Consider the following 23,898-nt stretch of genomic DNA (forward strand, 5'->3'; position numbering starts at 1 on the left):
AGCGCAAATAATGGTGCGTACATGATTGGTTGGAGATTACAAAGATTTAAGTAAGTTCAGGTGAACCCAAACTTTTGCACGATACACTATACCCCGCTAAGAAATTCACAGCATGAAATGAAAGAGAGGCAGATAGAAAATAGTCATTAATGCATAAACTTTAGTAATTATGTGGCTATTTTTATTTCTGAGTGTACCTAGTCCGTCGAACACGTGTTACCTTCATTATATATTTATTTTTCATATTTAATCGATTATTTGGAAATTTAAACATCCTTAACAAGCAAACCTCCCGATGTCATGTCACAAAGAAATCTAATGACTGTTGCCATCATTGACTGTTTGTTTATGTTTCAATCATTTAACAGTTTTTAAACTCACACCATACTGAACCGCAGCTGAAATTCGACGATGGATTTATCGAACCGTTGCCGCGGTTGCCTTTCGAACGACGAGGACACTTTGCGTCCCTTATTGGAGGACAATTCAACTATCCGAATGTTTGAAAACTGCGTTGGACTAAAGGCAGGTGAATGCGATCATTGGGACAGAAGAAATATTTTTGATTTACTGTTACTCCCTTTAGGTGCCCACGTATCCCGGCCTTCCCAGAAATATCTGCGGGACCTGTTATGGGAAGTGTAGCTCCTGGAACAAATTCAAGCAACAATGTTTGGAAACGGATGCTCTGCTTCAGTTCAAATTCGGACTGCTGCAGAAGACAAAGCAGGATGAAGCGGAACCTGAAACTAACGAACAGAAATCGACTGGTAGTAACGATGGGGAACCGTTACCGGAACCGCTGGTAGAGGAAGTAAAGGAACAAGAAGAATACGAAATCGTTGAGCCAGGGGAAATGGAAGATTCCGTTACAGGAGAACTACAGGAGAATGGAGAAGAAAATTTGAATCAGGAAATCGAGATAGAAGTAACAGATCAGTATGAAGTAAAGGAAACTGCTTTAGAAGGAGAACCTGAGGAGTATGAAGTTAAGGAAGCTATTCTTGAAGAGTTTTACTTATCGGGAGACGACCAAATATTGGAAGATTTGGGAGAAGACGTCCAGGTGGAAATAGTTGCAGAGGAAATCGTCAGCGAGGAGAATGGCGAACAGCAGACGACTAGGAAAAGGACAGATTACAATTGCGATAAATGTAGTATGCGATTCCGAAGTAAAGAGCGCTTTGAAGCACACCAGCGAGAGCACCAAGGTTTGAAACCGGAAGTCTGTAAGGTGTGCAACAATGAATTCAACAGTACTAGGGCACTTTGGCGCCATATGCAAAAGCACGCTGACATCAAGAAGCACGCATGTAAAGATTGCGGAAGACGTTACAAATATGCCACATCCCTAACACTACACCGCAAGTCCCATCGTAACGAAAGGTTGCACGTCTGTGAGACATGTGGTAAGTCATTCTTCCGAGCTCATGGTCTGAAGAGCCATCTCTTGACCCACACGAAGGAAACCCCTTTTGAATGCGATAAATGTCAGAAGCAGTTCAAAAATACCACCATGCTTAGAAATCACGTGATTAGAGTTCATGAAGGAACTAAAAACTTCATCTGCTCAGAATGCTCGAAAGCTTTTGCCACCGGAGCAGAGTTGAAAATTCACCAGCGAAGTCACACGAATCAAAAGCCTTTCAAGTGCTCTGCGTGCGACAAATGTTACAAAACCCAGAGTCATCTCGCCGTGCACTTCCGGGCAGCCCACACGAGCAATCGGCCGTACGCTTGCGATCTTTGTCCGCGAACGTTTGCCCACAGTAAGGTTCTGAAGCAGCATCGGTTTACCCACGCAACAGAAGGACCTTACAAGTGTAACGTTTGTGAACAGACGTTCCGCCAGAAGAAAACGCTAATAGGCCATATGAGCAAACACGAAAGGATGAGCCCGGATCAGGAATTCGTTGATGAATCGGTCATAAATCTTCCACAAACGATAAATACATTGGAATAAAAATTGTGGAAATCAAAGCATTTTGAATTAACTTTCTTCCAAAGGGATTTTTACCGTCTGCCGCTAAAATAACTGTTCTACTTTTACACTACCGTAATTTTGGGTGATATTGATCATTTTCACGGTTTATGGCAAACAACTTAATGTAGGAAAACAAGTACGGAGGTGAGCTTAATTTGCTCATGTACCGAAATTTCCTAACAAATGGCATTTAATTAATTAATGTCATTACATCTGTAAAATAAAAAAAATCGGGGGATCGCATTTTGTTTTCATTTGCAGCGTTTGATGGGGCAATGAGAGCGCAAGCAATCCAAAGCCAGGGACAGGATAGGTAATAGCCGTAATAGTCTGCGCGGACCGCATGAACATCCACGGAAAGGACAGGAAGGGTTGGGGTATGGGGAATTGGAGAAGTACACAGTAATGCGATTAATGCTGCAAAATGTAAATGTGTTTATTTTGGAAATGTAGGTTTATATGGAAATTACTATGGAGAAAAATGTTCCAAACACGTTTGCAAATAAAAACTGTTCATCCCATAGTGAAAACTCTTCCTTCGCACCTTAATGAAGGATGTTGCTGAAGAAACAGATACCTTTTGAGCAAATTTAGTTTGTGATTTTGTGGAAATAATAGCAAACAAACTCATGAATATCGCTTCTTCTATCTGTCGGATTGAATTCAGCAAATTATGGTTTGAAGAAAGAGTTTTGTCTACAGGATAAGTTTGTTCTTACATTTCTGTACCAACGTGTTGGGAACATTTTTTTTTTAAATTTCTCCATTGTAATTTCCATATAAACCTACATCTTCTTTGGGCCACCTTTAAATCACCACCTAGAAAGTTGAACGCTATTTTTATGGCAAGGATAGTTAGGAAGATATGGGAGACTGGTTTTCCAAACCTTTTTTAAATTTTTAACTGCCCTAACGAATCAGTCATACATATAGCGGTAGTGCAGTATTTTGCCTAACGATATTTTGTAAATTGGGTTCATTCTACGAGTGGCGTGAGGTAACAATTGTAGGTCTTGTATAGCGAGCTGACAATTCTCGACTCTAATGAAGTGACTCTCCATTTGATTTGTACGGCGAGTCACTTCACTCGAGTCGAGAATTGTCACCTCATGCGTCATAATGCGAGACTTTTTCGGATCTGGGACGTCTGTCAATACAATTCAAAGCTTGATTCCAGGGGGCCGATATGATGGCCATATTTTGTTGCCTCTTAGGCGGCATCCATAAATTACGTAACGCTCTAGGGGGAGGGGGGGGGGGTAGGCTCGAGCGTTACGGCTCATACAAAAATTTGAAATTTTTCATACAAAAAGCGTTACGAAGGGGGGAGAGGGGGTCAAGAATTTCCAATTTTTGGACGTTGCCTTATCTAACGCGAGCAGCGCTCACCAATACTATTACGCTATAAGCAATGCAGCTGGTGTGAATGCCCGGGTAGAGGAGAATAGCAAAAGAATAACAAAATTTACTATTAAAATAGAATGTTTGAATAGCAAAACTAGTTCTTTGTTTGTCTGAAATAAGAGATAAAATAACAAAAATAATAACTGAGTTTGTATGGCATAAAAACTAAATCATAACATATTTTGCCATTGTAATAACAAAATAATAGCAAAAATATAGGCAACCGTAAATAACAAAATATGTTATTATTTTGATATTGATAACAAAATAATAACTGAATAAGCTATTCACGAGTAGATCAAAATAACGGTAATTTTAGTTCTTTAACTTTGATATCGAAATTTAGCATGAATAAAATATAAACTTTTGCTTTTTGAATCTTCAATGAATATCATAAAAATAGTAAAATGAGCTATTATGGCAAAATTTGATATTGGTTTGTTCTCATGAATTATTTGAATAAAGTTTTCAAATATCAAAATAATGACATATTTTACTATGATGGCGATGTTTGTTATTCTTTAGATATTTAACGTTTTTTAGTATTTTTGTACAAATAACAAGTTTTACCATGATAGTATATTTTGTTATTGATTAGTTATTACATTAATTTTAAGTATAACATATCAACGACAAATTTTGCTATGATAGTATGTTTTGCTATTGATAAGATATTTTATGTCATATGTTAATAACATAATAATGGTTATACTTGATATGATTGCAAAATTTGTTCTTATTTTACCATTATTTTGTTATTCACCTCTACCCGGGTGTGGCAAAACGAACCTAGGCACACGAAATCTACGCATATTGTTCGTTATTATTTCCATAGCGTAAAAAAATTACGGTTTAAAATTAAAGTAATTTTCATATCTATTATAATGAAAATCACAATGAAGTGTTGTTTCCTTCTTTAGGTGTCGATTCTCATAATCATAAGAACAATTATCACGATGACAACATTTCACATCACAAGTGTCCAAATAATATCGATGCGCGGGATAGATGGCTAAATGCTTTTGCGTATGAAAACCGGGAGAATAATGCACAGGTTTAAGCATCAAAACGGCCATATGCCAACATCGATCGACCAACAGGACTAATGTAGCAGCAGGATCCCCCAGGTGAACGGTCGGTTCATTCAGACGGAACTATTTGAATAGTCCCATTAAAGTAAACAGGAAACAAAACAGTGAAAAGCTTTACTATCTCTAGACTTCGGTGTGCTCGCTATGCGCTCCATTTGCACTCGAACCACAGGCAAACAGATGAAGGCATTTCTGCTCATATTTGCCTTCATTTCAGACACAAAACCGAGCACGTTGCCGGTATAATTCAGTTCAACTCCCTTGTCTGCACAGATAATCGGAATTATGGGATTAGGTCCGGTAATGTGCGACACTGGATATGAATCAGGCATCATTTTGTTTTGTGATAACATATAGATGTATTTAAAAAGTTACATGGATACCTATTGATATTTTATTGTTTTCAATGTGAGGTCATCTTTCCCATATTTTGTTGTTCGGATAGTTTACGGACACCATGTATTTCTAACAAATGGATGAACAGCAAAAATTTTGTGAATTTGTGTGGTTTTTTTTTTGCGCCGAAGTGACTTGGCTAACGGTAGCCTTCTGGACTTCCCTTTTTATTAAGTACGATGGCGGTCTTTAAAAAAAAAAGTCAATAAAATAAACAGAAGACCATGCGTAGGGCATCCCACAAACGTTTAACACATTGGCATAAAAATAGGAAACCAAGCATTTCGAGCTCATTTCAAAAGCAGGGATTGGTCATCAAAAACAAACATTGATTTCTTAGCAATTCAAAACTAGTTACCTTTAATCTCGTCCAGGAACATCTTGCATTTCTTCTTCAGCACTTTAGCTGCCTCCACGAAAATCACATCCGGCTTGAGTGCTCCCAGCGATTCGACGTTGAAGATGAAATGATTCCTCACCCGGCTCAGCGTGACTGCATCTGCAATCTGCGGGTAACGATAGACATTCCGGCTGCAGCTGTCGTAACGGGCGTCCTTCACATAGGCCTGGTCATCCTTATCGATCTCGATAACGCCCGGGGAGAAACATTTCTGCAGGAGCAGAGCGTCCCTTCCTACGACTGGTCTGGTCAATCGAACTTCCGGCAGCAAACGATACGAAGCGGTGGCCACCGGTGAGAACTTGGCATGATCCTTCCCGATACCCTTCATGGCAAACAGTTTGATATCGAACTCATGGCCAGGGCGCATTTTACTGATAAGGATATCATCGTCAATCGGTCCAACGTCCGCTTCCTTGTAGATCGAAGCCTGATTTCCCACCGGAATCCACTTGATCTGTCCCGAGTAGATGCTGTGGTTCTTGTACATGCTGTCGTTGTTCGTAATCTCGGTGGAGTCCTTATTCTTCTTGGTGCACTTTACCTTCAGTTCAAATTCCAACGTGTCCAAAGCATTTGGCGGATCGTTTTCATTGGTTTTATACTCAAACAGCCTCGGATCGGCCCTCAGCGGAATCAGTCCCAGCCTGTGAGCCAAAACCTCATCCTGGATGATCGAAGTATTATTATATATGTGCACCTTTTCAATTGCCATGCTGGGCACTTCGCTGAGCATCAACCTCCGGAAGGCATTGGCAATTGCGGGATTCACTCCGACCATATCGAATTCCAGCTCATTCTCCTCGTAACGAACGATTACAATTTGGAGCTGCTGCTTGAATCGCTCAAAGTCCCACAGCTCATCCGACAGGCCGTAATCGTTGGCATCCTGCTTCAGTTTGTACTCTTCCAGGTAGATCCTAGGCTTTTCCGATACGTTTTCCATTGCTTCTGGCATTTTTTTCCGACACTTTTCCGCGAATATACAAAATTTCACGTGCTTTTCGTACGCGAAACGACCAAAGGCAGATTCTTCACTCGAAATTTGTAAATACTGAGATGCATTTCGCTCCCGAGCCAATCCCGAAGATACTCGAAAAAATGACACCCTCTGCAAGCACGCAGCCAAGGTAAGTCAACATGTGCATTAGGGCGATTCAAAATGCAAGATATTGGGCGGTATGCATATTGGGCTTCTTGAGAATTTTTAGCATTTCGTTGATTAAATCAAAGGAAATTTTCCTCTTTACTTCGTGTGTTACGCGCCAGAGTCTGGTACGAGTTGAACACTTTGCGCATCTTTTCTCGAAACCGCAGACCACTAAATAAGTTGCGCGCCGATCAGTCATGCACCGAGTGGTGGGTCAGTCAAAATAATTTAAATCGCTTGCAACTTGAAAATAAGACGGTACGAACATTCTTATTCCTTATGTTTTTTATCGAATAAACAATTACGCTCGCTGTCGAGTTTAGGACTCGAGCCCTAAATGTGATTCACTTCCTCGGCGAGATGTTTTCACATTTCTTTATTTGCTTTTTACCTGGCGCACAACTCGGCGCATGGCCTACCGGCGCGCAACTTGTTGGATAGTCTGCGGATTTAAGTAAAGACTCGCAATAAAATGTAGTAAAGTTGAGTTTACTACACGCAACGAACTGCACTATCGAATTTCATACATTTTGCCTTATGAAAGGTGGAACGTCGATAGGAGCGTGGTGTACGTTCGGGCCTATCGATCGCACACGCAGCGAACTGGACTAACGAAATTCATACATTTTGCCTTATGAAAGATGAAACGATTATCGCAATACGAACGCTTTATGTATCGTTTTAGCATCACTCCACATCAAGGCGTTGATAGGCGCGGGGTGTACGCAAGAGCCTATCGATCGCAAGGTCCTTGGTTCGATTCCAGGTTGCCGCGAAAATTATTTTTGTTTTCATAAGGCAAAGTCATGAATTTCAACCCGATTCCTTGTGGCGAATTTTCATAAGGGGTTCCTATGTTTATCGATAGTCCATTTGCCTGAGTGCAAGGTTCATGTTTTTAAATTCTGGTTTCATAAGGGTTCATTCACATATTTCATAACGCCGAAAATCACTATTTTTGACACCCATTCACCCCCTCGTAATGCTTTTTGTATGAATATTCTAAAAAATTCGTATGGGCCGTAACACCATGAGGACATCCACCCACCCCTTTCAGCGTTATGAAATTCGTGAACAAGCCCTAAGGCAAATTTATGAATTTCAATCCGATTTCTTGTGGCGAATTTTCATAAGGGGTTGCTATAGTCCATTTGCCTGAGTGTACATGATCGGTAGTCAACGCTATATGTGGAACACGAGTGGCACATGTTTGTGTCATTTCTCTTTCTACATCTTTCGAACATATTATGGATCCGGAAGAAATAAGGACAAACAATTTTTTAATTTATTTTTCCTCAATCTCCAAGTGTTGGGACTAATATTTCAATACAGCGGTGATTCGCTGGTTGGAACACGACTGTCTTCCATCTAACGAATCCGACCCGTTAGTTGGAACGACTGACAGCAGGTGAAAATGCTCCAGACTAACGCATCTGGAGCGCAAATCGTCACGAAACGCACATACACATACACATTTGTTCTATATATGGAGATTTCAATGCGATGGTAGTCAGACGTCAAAGTTAGTTTGACATCTTGCGTCAAAGCTAAGTTGGTTGGAATGTTGAAAACATGCATCTGATGCTGTGGTGATTCATCATAATCGCAGTAACCCTTGCTATGTAGAAGATTGTTATCTGTTAAGTTGTCAAGCAATACAGTTAACAAACTCCACATTGGCGACGAGAGAACCCTAACTCGTCTACGGCGGCCATCAAAAATCAAAATATTTTGCAAAGAATATGAATATGTGAAGCGTTCTGGCAGTAGTCTGAAGCGTTTTTTGGAGAATTGAAGCCCATGAACTAGGAAAACTCGAAAAAGAAGAAAAGGACAAGAACCGGGAACTTCAAGGACAAGAAAAGGAACATTATTTATTGGATGTCGATTATGTACTGGAGACTACCTTTGTGTTAAGTTTAACGGATGAACAATATATAGGTACGCAATTAATGAAAACTTCGCCTTAGAAGGGAAGTTGCCTTAGCGGCGGATTCGATCCGACGGGTCAGGCTGTTCAAGTAGAAAAGTTCGCTTATAATGGGAACATGAGGAAAATCAAATGCTCGCCTTAGAAGGGAACAACCGCAGCGACAGTTTCGAACTGTCGGGTCCGGTGGAAAATAAATGCTCGCCTTAGAAGGGAGCTGCCGTAGCAACGGATACGAGAGAACCCTAACTCGTCTACGGCGGCCATCAAAAATCAAAATATTTTGCAAAGAATATGAATATGTGAAGCGTTCTGGCAGTAGTCTGAAGCGTTTTTTGAAGAATTGAAGCCCTGAACTAGGAAAACTCGAAAAAAGAAGAAAACGACAAGAACCGGGAACTTCAAGGACAAGAAAAGGAACATTATATATTGGATGTCGATTATGTACTGGAGACTACCTTTGCATTAAGTTTAACGAATGAACAATATATAGGTACGCAATTAATGAAAACTTCGCCTTAGAAGGGAAGTTGCCTTAGCGGCGGATTCGATCCGACGGGTCAGGCTGTTCAAGTAGAAAAGTTCACCTATAATGGGAACATGAGGAAAATCAAATGCTCGCCTTAGAAGGGAGCAACCGCAGCGACAGTTTCGAACTGTCGGGTCCGGTGGAAAAATAAAAGCTCGCCTTAGAAGGGAGCTGCCGTAGCAACGGATACAATCCGTTGGGTCCGGTGGAAGTATAAAAACTTGTTTCAAAACGAGTTGCCGAAGCGGCAGATTCGATCTGTTGGGTCCGGCGGAAGTTGAAAATATGTTCGCTCGCCTTAGAAGGGAGCTGCTAAAGCGAAGGTTTGGTCAAGATGGACCAATGGATGCAAAATATGCTGTCCTTAGAAAGGAACAGCTAAAGTGACAGATTCGATCTGTCAGGATTGCTGGAGATGGTCATCTTTGTAGGAAGCAGCCGAGTTAGCAGATCAACGAGTGCGGTGGTAGTGAAAATGTAAGGTCTACTGCAGTGGTCCTCAGTGAAACTTGTTATGTGGACCCCTCCAATGGTCTCAGAACACTCTGCGGACGACAGTTTGGTGATGTTCTACTGACATAGTGGCAGTACTAACGTTTCGCAGTTATATAGAAAACTTCAAAATAAAGATGTTAACATTGGTATTTTCTTTGAAAGAATACAAACTAAAGGTATTCAAACTATTGGTTTGGCCACAAACATGGAGGGAACTTTGCGAATCGGGTTCGTTTCAGTTCTGCTCAACAGAAGTTTCTAAAGCGTCTATACAATCTAATACTATTCTGAATCGATAAAAAAAAAACGTGGATATACATCAATACCCGTTGAAAGAAAAAGAGATGTGGTGATTCATCATAATCGCAGTAACCCTTGCTATGTAGAAGATTATTATCTGCCAAGTTGTCAAGCAATACAGTTAACAAACTCCACAGATGCAAATAAATGTATTATGCGTGGCGCGAAAAATTCTCGCGCCGGCGATCTTAAAAAAAAAACGCTTGAAGATTGCCGCATGCACTTCAAATTGTGTTGGTGTCTTCTGCGCGATCATACCTTGGGCAATCAGGAATAATCGCACAGAAGGCACCAACACGATTTGAAGTACACGCAGCGAACTGCACGCAGCGAACTGGACTATCGAAATTCATACATTTTGCCTTATGAAAGATGAAACGATTATCGTAATACGAACGCTTTATGTATCGTTTTAGCACAGACAAACAGACGTCACACTCTCATTGATGTCCATCGACCACATTTTTAACGGTCAATTTAAATGTATTGTAAGTGGCTAATCCACCACCCGCAGCGCTCGAATCGTTTTTGTTCGTGTTTGACGTTTACAAACTATCGCCATCTGTTGGCCCATCGGCCAAACACAAGTATTTTAGCATTGGGCGTACATGTCTCCGTGACTATGATTTTGATTGAAATTTGTTCTAAGTGTTACGTCTGTTTGTCTGTGGTTTTAGCATCACTCCACATCAAGGCGTTGATAGGCGCGGGGTGTACGCACGAGCCTATCGATCGCAAGGTCCTTGGTTCGATTCCAGGTTGCCGCGAAAACTATTTTTGTTTTCAAATCTCGGTTTCATAAGGCAAAGTTATGAATTTCAACCCGAATCCTTGTGGCGAATTTTCATAAGGGGCTCCTATGTTTATCGATAGTCCATTTGCTTGAGTGTAGCTACGGCGATCTACAACAATTTTAAGAAGTTTTCGAAATCGCTTTCGCCATAAATAATCGCTCAATGCACAGTACATTTCTCGCATACTCTGAGATAACGCCCTAAAAGCCATTGGTAGCCACGTGTGTAGCTCGTTGTTTCTGAGCAAAAGAAAGAATAAGCATCCAAACCAACATCACGGACAGGTAAACAATGATCCTTACTTTTCCATAGCGTTGTCAAATAACATGAAAGTCTATTCAAATGCCCAGAAACAACGAGCTACACACATGGTTACCAAGGGCTTTTAGGGCGAGATCAGAAGTTATGCGAGATTTGATGTATACACTGAATAAGTGATCCACCCCTTCGTTTGGATCAGTGTTGGGAAACATGGCTGCGTTCCAAAACTACCTCACGTTTTTAAATTACCTTGCCAAAAACTCACATGTTTTAATTTTCTCGAAAAGATCTCACAAACACACTCGCAGAATCGTTGATGGGAGGAGCTGTCAAACATCCGACTAGGGTTGTCGCAAAATCTCAATTAATCGATTAGTTGGTAATCGATTACAGTCCAAGAATGCCGATTATCGATAACGATTAATCGACTAATATTTTTCGATTAATCGAATTAATCGACATTTTTTCTGTAAGTATGAATTCTTACTGCTATAAGGTACACCGGAGTAAGCTAAAGCGGGTGGGGCAAAATGAAATACTAAGTTTTAAACATAATGACAATAAGTTTTAGCAGGTTTTTTGTTCCTTGAAGTAGGTTTCATTTGTTAGCACAATATTTTAAATTTTAAATTATTACCTAATTTTACATTTCATGTAACCCCAGCCGTTTCAACTTGCCCGAAATTTAATTGAAAACCAGTTTTGAAAATTGCTCCCAATTTTTGCAGAACATACATGAACGAGCTTTATAGAAAATTTCTGTTTTGCTTCCCTTATTCCTGGAGAATAATTGGTTCGATCCATTGAAATTTGGGATATTTTGATTCACGGTAAATTGTAGGGAATAAATTAAAGAATTTGTAAAACAATTCGTATTTATCGGAACCATGAAAAATGTTTACGGAATTGTTACAAAACTCTAGGAATATTTTGAAATGAATTTTTGCACGATTTTCTAATTAACTTTTAATTCATTTTGCAAGAATTTTTACTATCTAATATCTTAATATCAATATTCAGTTTTCTCAGGTAAGCTCTGTTTAAGTTACTTCAAAGTTTTCTATCTTCTGAATTTTTTTTCACAATTCTACAAGAAGGAGAACGGTAAAGATTAATTTTTACTATTAATATACGCGTTTATTTTTTTAACATCATAACCTAGCTATGCAGGCATACTTCACGTTTATGGGCGTTTATTCTACAAATTATAACCCACAATTTCCTAACGTTATCTATTAAGTTTATGGAATTTCCCCTCGCATGCGTCTGAGTCCTGGACAAATGCATCAGTGAAAAAAAAAAACAAATCCGTTGACCCGCTCTCATGTCAACTCTTGACTAGGACTGGTATACTGCCCATAACTGCATAGTTGTCGCATTCGACATTATTGACAATTTCGAGTTAATACCGTGGAGATTCATCAAACGATAAACCCTTTCGATCAACTTACTGGCAGGGCAGGCAATCGTCAGATTCGTCAAAGTGCGATGACGAAATAAAAACAGACATCGTCATCCAGTATAATAGCTCTGGCAGGTCATCGTCTCGTCATCGACGAAAGAATGCACGACGAACGTCAATCCAAAATCGTCAACGAACAACTTTGTCTTCATTCCGTTCGCTCCCCTTTCTCAAACGAAGGAGGCGTTTATTGTATATTCGCTTGCTATGCACAAAACGACGAATGCCATCCCAGAATTGCTTGTATTGGTGATTTAACCCGTACTCCCAAGCTTCATCAATAGCTCTGATGGTAAGCGCGTGACGTTGACGATTCAGAGATCGTTTGTTCAATTCCGGGCACGTTTTGTTTTTTTTTTGTTTTTGATTTATTTTTTGAAAAAGGCTCATAATTTATTGACGCCACGGTTCATATTTTAGTCGGCTCAGAGCTCCCGAACGAAGATTCGACCATAACGAAGGAGGCTTATTTGTTCGTCATGACGCCGAGCCTTTGTGGCGGACCACTGCAGCAAATCGTCGTCCAACGCTGGTTGAGTGACGATGACGATTCTTTTGTTAGTTTCGTCGACGGTGACGGTGACGATGGTCTACCCTGCTTACTGGAATCTGTAATGTTCTAGAAAATTGGAAAAATAAAATACCATTCGTTTTGTCACATTCCCAATTGTAACCGCACAGCAGTCACATTGAGATTGCATATGAGCCTCGTAATGTTGTAGCAATGATTTTCTGACTATTCTCCCAATATTCAATATTGTCTGTAGAAAATGTCAGTTTTGAGTTCATAATAATTTTTAGAAATTTAACTTTCTTCCCATACTACCATAAAATCCACACTTGTTGTTCCATTTATTCAATGCCTACTTTCGTCGAATGTAATGAATATGCAGTTATGGGCAGTATAGGACTGGCATTTTTTAGTTCTTTCCTGAAAAAAGACACCAAACTGACACTTGAAAAAAAAAACAATAAGAAACCATACAAAAGTTAAGAAAACAAAGAGATACTTAACAGGAAATAGGGGATATAAGATCGATTTATAAGAAGAAAAAGAAGACAAGATCGATTTATCATAAGATCTGACCAGGAATTTCTTTAAGAGTATTTTGAAGATTTCTTTGCATTTCTCGTGACATTACCATAAATGTTACTTTTCGTATTACTGTATGCATTATGTCATGATTTGCACTAGGAATTTCATCTAAATATAAAGAAAAATTCCCAGTCATTTTTCTAAGTATGTCACCAGAGAAACGTCAAGGATGTTTTACAGAAATTATTAGTATATGAAAAACTGAATTTAGTACTATACCATTTAATTCCACTAGCGTTTGTACCATTTGACAGATACGCGTATTTCCACTTCAACTGTAAGGCCGTCTTCAGTGTAGTGTATTAGACTTGGAAATTATTGGATGTTTTGACGAAATAAATCTGGGGGTAAGTTCTAAAGAAAATGTTAATGACAAAAACTAGACGCACGGTAAATAGTAACATAGAATGGTACGAGGCGACCTTAACATGACATTTGTAAACACAGTTTTTGAGTATTTTTTTGTTATGTATAACAAATTTTAAATGTTTTCCTGTGTGCGACGCTTCGTATTGGTTCGCTTCAAATTAGGCTGATACAAATATTAATTTTCTTTTATGTCACCCCCCCCCCTTCAAAAATTCGAAAATTTTGAAGGGGAGAAAAAAAAGATTCATCATTTTTTTGACATCAGATAGGTTTTTTTCAATTTTAAAGTAAAAAACAAGTAAAATAATGATCCAGAGGACGTTTGAAAAAAGTTTAACAATTATCGTTAAAAATAAATATTCGAAAATAAAATCCTTTTTTTTTCCATTTCTAATTTTTTGTTCGTTATTTATTTTTATCCCCCCCCCCCCCTCCTACCTTCCAAGTGGTCTTGGACATAAAAGAAATTTAATATTTGTATCAGCCTTTTTTGGAAAAAAATAAACAATTTTTTGAAGTGCAGTTTTTTTTTTAAATGCACAAGAAATGGTAGCTTGAGGGTAGTTTAAAAATAAAATTTCTTGATAAAAATAATTTCTCGAAAATAAAATACAATAAAATTTTAAAATTTCTTGATACTTTTGAAAGACTTTTGACCCGTGAAAATGTTCAGGCAAAACTGCTGGAGAAATCTTCCCTGAGGAAATGTTGGATAAATTTCTAGAATTTAATCCTTTAAGAATTCATTTAAAGGATTCCTCAGGAAACCTGGATTTTTTTTTTTGTTGATCCTTTATTAAGGTTATGTATTGAACAAAAATTTCACATCATACATTGAGGGCGAAAATGGCCATTGGCTTTGAAACAATTACAGTAGGAATTCTACCAGACCCTCTTCAAGGGATTCCATCAGGAATATTACCGACAGGATATTTTTAGGGATTTCTCCCATAATTTTACCATCATTCATGCTTCCAAAGATGCCTCCAAAACATATTTTTAAATTATTTCAAGGACGCTTTTAAAGATTTCTCCATTCATTCTACAAAAATTTGTTCCAGATATTTCTCTCAGGCTCCTTCAGGATTTTTTACAGAAATTTCTCCCAAAATTTCTCTTAAGATTCCTCACGGAATTCCCTTGAAAAAAATCTCACAAGGATTCTTTCAGGCTGTTCTCTAGAAATTCCCATGAGATTCCTCCAGCAAAACTACCAAGGAGTCCTCATGAAACCCCTCCAGAGATGCCTTTACGAATCCTTCAAAAAAATTATTTTGGAAATATTTTAGGGAATTATTTCAGATTTTGCTTCAGAAATTCTCAGTAATTTTTTTCGCGGCTTTTTTCTTCCAAAAAGTCTGCCAAAGATTCCCCTAGGTATTTTGTGTCAAAGGTCTCATAACCTCTCTAGGAGCAGCTTAAATTTTTTGCCATGAAGAAATATTGGAATCGCTATAACTTTTTTGTTTCTCAATATAATTGCACCACCACAAGTTCTCAAAAAACTCTTTTATTTTAATAATCTGTATTGGTTTTGATCATTGGTCATCTGGATCTGGAGATATTCCAAAATTCCTTGGGGGACCGACGCGTAGCCAATGACCCACGTTAAAATTTCAAATTACAGATTTTTCTCATCTGCAATTGGCTTTTCAAAACTATACTTTGACGAGAATCTGTTGTTTTTTGAGTAATAAGCTTTTATGTTTTTGGTACAACTCCGGCCGTGACAAGATCTTGAAAACTTAAAAAAACATCATATTGTAGTTCTTGGACTTCCCGAAGGGAATTCAACCGATTTGAATGATTTTTTCAGTGAAGCTCCTTATTACCTTACATTGTATAGCCCGCATTTATTATTTGATAAATAAAAACTTAAAACAGAGTGGCGGCCTGAGAAAATTTAAATGAGAAGTTTCCGTCCCCCAAGGAATACCGGAATATATTCAATACTAGATGACCAATGGTCAATAACGACACAAAATCCAAAAATAGAAAAGTTTTTTGAGACCTTGTGAAAAAAGGTGCAAAAATATCGAGAACCAAAAAAGTTATCGCAATTTGAATATTGTTATGTGGTGATAAGACGAAGCTGCCGGTAGAGGAATTAAGAATTAGGGGGAGATCCCCCAGTACCGGACACTTAAGCCACTAAATGCATAATTTGAAAACTATTGATTTTATGGGCTCGGTAAAACGGTAACACATCAATGATAAATATTATCATTTTTATGGTGTATTTTAGTACCAAATTGATCGATCTTGAAAGGTGCCCAATATCAGACACGATCTGGAAATGCTTCGAATTATGCAAATTTGAACATCATAGAATGTGTACGCTATAGGAATACTTTATAATAGGGTCCTAAAATGTTATTATATAATCTTATTTTCATTTAAAAGACAATTTACACCATCTTCAGCCAAAGGCTGCACAGACTGAACAATCACGAACATTAGGCAACGGACAACACATTAGCAACGGAACACCCAGTAGCCCTGTGATGATTTTTCCGTTTGACGAAAAGTTTCCACCGACTGGAGCGGGAATCGAACCCACACTTCGTGGCACAATATGCCTAAACGACTGACGCCACTAACCGCAAGGCCACGAAGCCCACAATAATAACGCGAAAGAGCACTAACTACTTTAGCAAATTTTTCCGTATTTTTTTGTAACTACTTTAGCACATTTTTCCGCTCAAATAACGGCTATATCATATTTAAACTCGAATTTCCTGAAGGGATGTGTGTAACCGAGTAGAGTGTTTTTGTCAACGCAGTTTCAAACGACTTTTTCGGCTGGTAAATCTTAAGTTTAAATCGAGTTTTTACGCGATCCTGTATTCTGGGACTAAAGTTGTGGTGTAGTGATTGCAGTTGTGTTCTGAGCTGTTGTAATTAACTGTAAATCCAGTGCGAACTTAGTGTTTGGATCAACTTGTCAATCGCCATTCTATATAAAGCCCTTCAGCAGTGTATCGCAACAATGAGTGTGAACCTTAACAAACCACTCACTCGTGCATCTTCTACATCCACTGTCAACACTCATACTACCCCAGGTCGTAAAGATGACTCCAACGCTGTTATGACGGTCAACGATTTATGGATCAAAATGCAGACAATGTTTACACAGTCTAATGAACGTTTGGAAGCCAAAATCGATTCGTGTATGGACAGACTGAACAATCGAATGGACGTGCTGGAGGTTAATCTGTCCGCCAGTAAACAGGAGTGTGGCGACAACATTGCTGCGATCTCAGAACAAGTCGATCACATTCGTTCGGACATCTTCCAGACTAATCGCAGAATGGACGTTTTTGGGACGAGCTCTGAACTAGTAATCTCCGGCATTCCGTATCTTCAAACCGAAGATTTGAGGCAGGCTTTTCGTAATATTGCTATTGCTATTGGTTATCTTGAGGATAGCGTTCCGACAACTGCACTTAAACGGCTTTCTAGACATCCAATAGTACCAGGAACCGCACCTCCAATCCTCTGTGAGTTTGCCCTACGTACTGCAAGAGATGATTTTTATAGATCTTATCTTCAGCGAAGATCATTGTCGCTCCGTCAAATTGGTTTCGATAACAATAATCGCGTCTACATCAATGAGAATCTGCCTCCTTCAGTGAGACGAATTCGTTCAGAAGCCATCAAACTAAAGAAACAGGGCCAAATTTTAAGAGTCTTCACAAAGGAAGGAACTGTATACGTGAAGCGTGACGAGGCAAGTGATGCTGTTGCTGTTAACTCTATCGCCGAGTTGAATTAGCCCAAGAACATCATATGATCGTGCCCTGCGAAAATGTTGCTGCTGTTGTTGTTGTACTGCTGTCGTTGCTATTTTTATCAGAGTTTGGAAATGCGTCGATGATTATAATGTTATAACAAGTTTTTTTTTTTTTGTCAATGAACTCGAATTTGATTTGCTCATTCAACACTATTACTCTGTACTGGATTGAGGTTACTGAAAGGTGTTTGCTGCTACCTTACAACAATGGGTAGTCGTTTCGGAAATAATAGTTCTGCGAGCTTGCTGATTCCCAAGGCTGTTTTCACCTCAGTCTTGGAAAGTGATCATCTTTGTATTTGCCATCTGAATGTACAAAGTCTCACAGCACGAAATTTCACCAAATTCAATGAACTGTCAATGATATTTCGTGATAGCTTAATGGATGTAATTTGCATGTCTGAAACATGGTTAGACGATTCAATTAACGATAGTATGATTAACATTCGCGGTTATAAACTGATTAGAAATGATCGTGACCGACGTGGTGGAGGCGTCTGTGTCTATGTTCGAAATAATTTAGTAGCGCGTATTTTAAAAACATCAAACAACAACAATTTATCTCCCCATAGTAAAACTGAGTATTTGTGTCTGGAAATCGAATGTCAAGGTGAGCGTTTCTTCTTAGGCGTGTACTACAATCCTCCGGAGGTAGACTGTTCGATGTTGCTTTTTGAGCATTTTGAGGATTACACTGTTCGGTATGATTCTACTTTTTTTGTGGGTGACTTTAACACAGATCTGCGGAAAACCAATAACAGACAAAGAAGATTTTCGGATTTATTATCTAGTTTATCTCTTCAATGTATCAATATCGAACCGACTTTCTATCATCATTTTGGATGCTCGTTGCTAGACCTTGTTATAACTGATAGTCCTGATCTAGTGGTCAAGCAAGATCAAGTTTCAATGCCGGGCGTCTCTAACCATGATATGCTCTTTTTTTCTTTAAAAATAGAGTGCCCGCAATCTGATCATGGCATTCTTTATAGGGATTACAAGAATTTCGACAGTACTGCATTAAAAAATGAATTTGAAAGCATAGACTGGCACACCTTTTTGCGTTGTGAGGACCCTAATTGGCTTGTCGAGTATTTTAACAACTGTGCCAAATACCTTCATGATACTTTTATACCCTTAAGAACTCGTACTTTTAAACCAAATGTGTGGTTCACTGGGGAAATTGAACTTGCTATTGTTAACAGAAACTTGGCATATAGGAATTGGAAACATAACAAAACTATCGAACTAAGGATTGTATACAATCGTTTGCGTAACCGTGTTACTCAATTGATTAGAAGTGCTAAAGAAAATTTCGAAAAACGTAACATCAATACTAATCTGCCAAGCAAAGTGCTCTGGAATAGAGTCAAACAACTAGGTCTTTCTAAATCCAAATCAACTACCGGTATTGATAATTTTTCTTCTGATGATATCAATGACTATTTTTCCTCTAATTTCTCGACAGATTCTAGTGATTATTCTTCCTTCTATGATGTATCCAACGGATTTATGTTTAACACAGTTGAGGATTATGAAGTTATTAACGCAATTTTCTCGGTTAAATCGAATGCTGTTGGCTTCGATGAAGTTCCTTTAAGTTTTATCAAAATATTATTGCCTTTAGCTCTTCCTCTTATTGTACACATATTCAATTCTATCATCAAAACTTCTACTTACCCCCTAGCTTGGAAGTATGTTAAAGTAATACCAATAAAAAAGAAGGGTAATTCTTCGACTCTTTCTAATCTTCGACCCATTAGTCTGCTGTCCTCGCTTTCAAAAGCTTTTGAAAAAATACTTAAAATTCAAATGTCAGACTATCTTACTGGCGCTAATTTGTTAACCCCGCACCAATCAGGATTTCGTAAAGATCATAGCACCACTACAGCCCTTTTGAAAGTACATGATGATATTTCACAAAAAATTGATAAAAAAGGAATAGCTCTGTTATTATTGATTGATTTCTCGAAGGCCTTTGATCGCGTTTCGCATAGTAGGTTGCTCAAGAAACTAAACTGTCGTTTTAATTTCTCTTTGTCTTCCATTTCTCTAATTAAATCCTATTTAACTGATAGATTTCAAGCTGTTGTAAATTCCGGATCAACATCGTCTGCCCATATGATAAAGTCCGGTGTACCTCAGGGATCTATTCTTGGGCCATTACTTTTCTCTATGTTTATTGACGATCTACCCTCCGTACTCGATTTTTGTTCGATTCATATCTTCGCTGATGATGTTCAAGTTTATTTATGTTCTGGAAATACTATTGATATTGAACAAATGTCTGTAAACATAAATCATGATTTACGAAAAATATTTAGTTGGTCGTGTATCAACCTTTTACCCATCAACTCCTCGAAAACAAAGGCCTTGCTAATCTCTAGAAAAAGAAATCCACCTAATCCCCCGGATATTTTTATTAATAATGAAAAAATTGAATTTGTTGAACATGCTAGTAACTTAGGAGTAATTTTTTGTAAAGATTTGAATTGGGATGCGCAGATCAATTCCCAATGTGGTAAAGTTTATGGCAGTCTCAAAAGGTTGCATCTTTCCACAAGACATCTGGACATCGAGACTAAAATTAGGCTTTTCAAGACTCTTTTATTGCCGTTCTTCACATACGGTGATTTTTTATATTCCAATGCTAATGCTTACGCTCTTAACAAACTTCGTTTATGTTTCAACGCTTGCGTGCGTTATGTTTATAATCTTCCTAGGTTTTCAAGGATCTCCCACTTACATACTAGCTTAATAGGTTGTTCCTTTTCTCAATTTTATAAGTATAGAACTTGTTTGATGTTTTTCAAGATCATTAACACAATGAAACCCGATTATCTGTATAGCAAATTAGTGCCTTTAAGACAATCTCGTGCAAGAAACTATTCCATCCCTAATCACGTTTCAACTTACTATGGACAATCTTTTTTCGTTAGAAGCATTGCTAATTGGAATCAGCTACCCTCTTCTTTGAAATCTAGTTCATCGGTTACTATTTTTAAACGGAACCTATTAGTGTGGCTCTCCAGTACAGAGTAATATCTCAATTGATAGAGAACCTCAGGAATCATAGTTTTAAGTTAGATTGTAAGAATATGATAACATTTGAAATTTGTATTTTCTTTTTGTGGCAATTTAAAAGGCTTTGCCTTACGCCACATTTTCATTGGAATAAATAAAATAAATAAAATAAATAAAATTTAAAAATTGGGTCCATAAATGAACCTTGACACTTTTGATCATGTTTGACGTTCGCTTAGTCGACAAAAACATCACAGGGGTTTTAGTTTTAACACTGGGGTTGTTCCTATCTGACATTTCGGAAGACACACGGAATCAAAAACCTCTTCCATATATGATGAAAAATAGTACATTTTACGATGTTGTTCTAAATGTTCATTCTTTTAAATTTTATTGCATGTTTGATGATCGACGGAATCCATGAAAAATGAATGTATTGTAAGACACTGACGCAATAATTACAAAGATATCATATAACAAATCAAGCTGTCCGAAACTGAGGGACAGGAGGTGCTTAACGAAAATTGTAATTTGTCCATATTTAGTTCAATTATGGTACAAAATACATTCATACTATCAAATTAGGATTATGTTCGATCATGCTTATGTGATCCAAAGTATTTTTTCATATTCAAAATAATTACTAAATAGGCTCAAAATAAACAAAATACGTCAATTTTTCAAAGATTTTTAAACTTTTCTACTTTTTTCAAAAGGCATGCATATTTCAAGGATGTGTTTTTTTACGCGAACATACGTCTACATAAAAGCTTTCTTTTCTACTAATACACCATCTTGATTAAACCATGATTACTCAATGTTTCGACTTTGTCCGGTATTGGGTGCTGTCCGGCACTGGGGAATCTCCCCCTATGCTTGGAATTATTCGAGTCGTTTCTTTTTAGATGCTACAGTTTTTCTTCTTCGGATTTTACTATGAATTTCTTTTGGGATTCCTCTAAAAAATCCTGCAAGTATTTAAATAATTAATCCAAGGATTCCTTAATAAATGGCTCTAGTAGAACTTTTAGAAATTGCTTATGGGTCTCTTTCTGAAATTTCTTCAGATATGGCTGCAAGTATTTTGTTTGAAATTCCTCTAGGAATTCCTTCAAGAATTCTTTTAGAAATTTGTGAAGGGATTTCTCCTACCATTGTATCAAAAAATATCATTTGGCTCCTCCAAAACATTTTCTTGTGGTTCTATCAAGAGTTCCTTCAGGAATTTCTTCAAAAGTTTAAAAAAAATCTCTTTGAATTACTTGAAGTATTCTTCCAAGAAATTCCTAGGATTTTCCTTTATAAATTTATCCATTGATTCCTCTACGCCTTATATTATTCTAGGAATTGTTCCAGATTTTTTTCAAGGGATTTTTCCTGTTTTACAGTTATTTATCCTAAAATCTGCTAGAATTTCCTCATGTTTTTTATTTCAGGAATCCGTTCTTTGTTCTTACAAAATTTCCATGAAATCTACCTATAATTCCTCAAAAAATTCATCCTGAAATTCCTTTCAGGGTTTCTTTAGTAAAACAACAAGTATTATTCCTGAAATTCTTTGAAGAATGCCTGTAAAAACTCATCCATTACATTGATACATCTGAAAACTCCTCGAATTGACAGTTTTGTTTTCCCTTCGGAATTTCTCTAGTTATTTCTTCTGCGTTTTCTTCAAAAAATTCCTTCAGAATGTTTCCTGGAATTCTTTTAGGAAATACTCCAAGAATTTCTCCAAAAAATCCGAGGAAAAGTTTTAATTAGATACCCTGTTTGAAATCGTAGAAGAAATCTCTATGTAACGTCTGGAGGAATTTCTGGAGGAATTCTCGCAGGAATCCTAATAGGATGTTTTGGGGGAATCCCTTGAACAATTCCTAGAAAAAATCAGGAGGAATCCGTAGACGACTTCTGGTGGAATTCTTAGATAATTTTATGTAAGAATACTTGGGGCAAAATACTTCAGGTGCACATAGAGGACGTCGTGTATGGTTTCATGGGGGTTTTCTTGTAGTGCGTTCCATAGGAATCCTAGATGAAAGTGATAGAGAAATATTTTGGAATGTTTTTAGGAATCGCTAGAGATCAATTCGACAGTATTTTTTCTTTTTTTTTTTGTAAAATGCCCGGAGGAGTCTTGAAATGAAATTCGATACAATCTCTACCAACTTCCTGGATAAATTCCAAGAATCCTTTGAAGAAATGCCTGGACCGAATTAATTTAGGAAGAAACCCATGAATGATCCATGTTGAACAAATAGCTGAAAGCAACATTCCTATAGCTGTTAGGACGAAAGCATTACAGTGGCGAACCATTCAAAGTGTTTTGCAAGTCTACACTTCTAGTACAGACAAACAGACCGAACCATTCAATGTTTTTTTTTTTAATTAAAGATAAAAGGCAAGGAATTTTATATAAAAATATAAAACAAAAAAAAATGATATAGAGTTTATGCCGACACTTACAGTGACGAACCATTCATAGTTTGTTGAATAATCATATTTATGTCCCACTGTTGTAACGATTAAATGTGCGGTCATATATATTTTATAGATTAAAAAAAAGCATGAAACGAGCTCACCAATTGATCCTTCATCCTTGATTGAGCAGCCATAATTTTCAGCTTTATTTGAAGCATACATACTAATTGAGAAATGCGAATCTTTTTTCGCACTCGCGCCACGCGGACCGAAAACAATTGGTCTTGATTCCGTCGCTCGCCCTGCAAGAGCATGCCATGGAATCGGAAGACCACACACTACTCTCTGGAAATTATTCATGCAATATTTGTTAAAAATTCTGGAGAAATTAGAAGATATGAAGCAATAGACATGTTATAAATCCGTGTTCAAAACTCAAAGAAAAAGAAATAAATGATGTTCGAAAAAACTGCCCATATTGCCCTGAATGGCTCTTTTAAATGTCATCATTTCAAAATGATGATGTTCGATTGTTTGAATGTTCTTAACAAATTATATCTTCTTGCACGGAGTGTTCATAATTACTAATAACTTTCAAGTGTAGAAACAAAATAATTGAATTTTTAGATTAGGGTACCCCGGGGCAAGTGAGAATACGGGGTAAGTGGGACCTATCAAAACAAGCACCAGAATTAGAACTTTTTCTACACGTTTCAAACATTTTCTTAGAGAGTAGCATTAAAACATTCAAGCGAATGATTTTTATCCAAAAAAAAAAAAATGAATCGTATATTACGTAATTGCTTAAAAAAGAGACAAAATGCCAAATTTTGCTGAATATATTTTTATTCTTATATTTTAAATACGAATTCAAAATTGAGCGAAGATAGAAATAAAATTTAAAACACATCTTGAGATCGATTACTATTCTATTTTTATTGAACTTTAGTTGCTATTTCTACCAAATTCAGTAGTTGCAGAAAACAATTCCATCCCATTAAG

General features: G+C 37.6%; 2 protein-coding genes across 2 annotated transcripts; one reads left to right on the top strand and one right to left on the bottom strand.

Moving 5' to 3' along the window:
- The first annotated feature begins 311 nt into the window (after positions 1-311).
- LOC5569373 (zinc finger protein 771) lies at positions 312-1,980 on the top strand. The gene is made up of 2 exons (XM_021844773.1): positions 312-525; positions 587-1,980. The coding sequence occupies exons 1-2, from the start codon at positions 412-414 to the stop codon at positions 1,961-1,963; spliced, it is 1,491 nt and encodes a 496-aa protein (XP_021700465.1). The 5' UTR covers positions 312-411; the 3' UTR covers positions 1,964-1,980.
- Positions 1,981-5,075: 3,095 nt separating this feature from the next.
- On the bottom strand, positions 5,076-6,350 carry LOC5569369 (DNA-directed RNA polymerases I and III subunit RPAC1). Its single transcript, XM_001658397.2, has one exon. The coding sequence runs from the start codon at positions 6,231-6,233 to the stop codon at positions 5,226-5,228; it is 1,008 nt and encodes a 335-aa protein (XP_001658447.1). The 5' UTR covers positions 6,234-6,350; the 3' UTR covers positions 5,076-5,225.
- Between the last annotated feature and the right edge of the window lie 17,548 nt (positions 6,351-23,898).

The sequence above is a fragment of the Aedes aegypti genome, chromosome 2, assembly GCF_002204515.2.
Source record: "Aedes aegypti strain LVP_AGWG chromosome 2, AaegL5.0 Primary Assembly, whole genome shotgun sequence".
Taxonomy (NCBI): domain Eukaryota; kingdom Metazoa; phylum Arthropoda; class Insecta; order Diptera; family Culicidae; genus Aedes; species Aedes aegypti.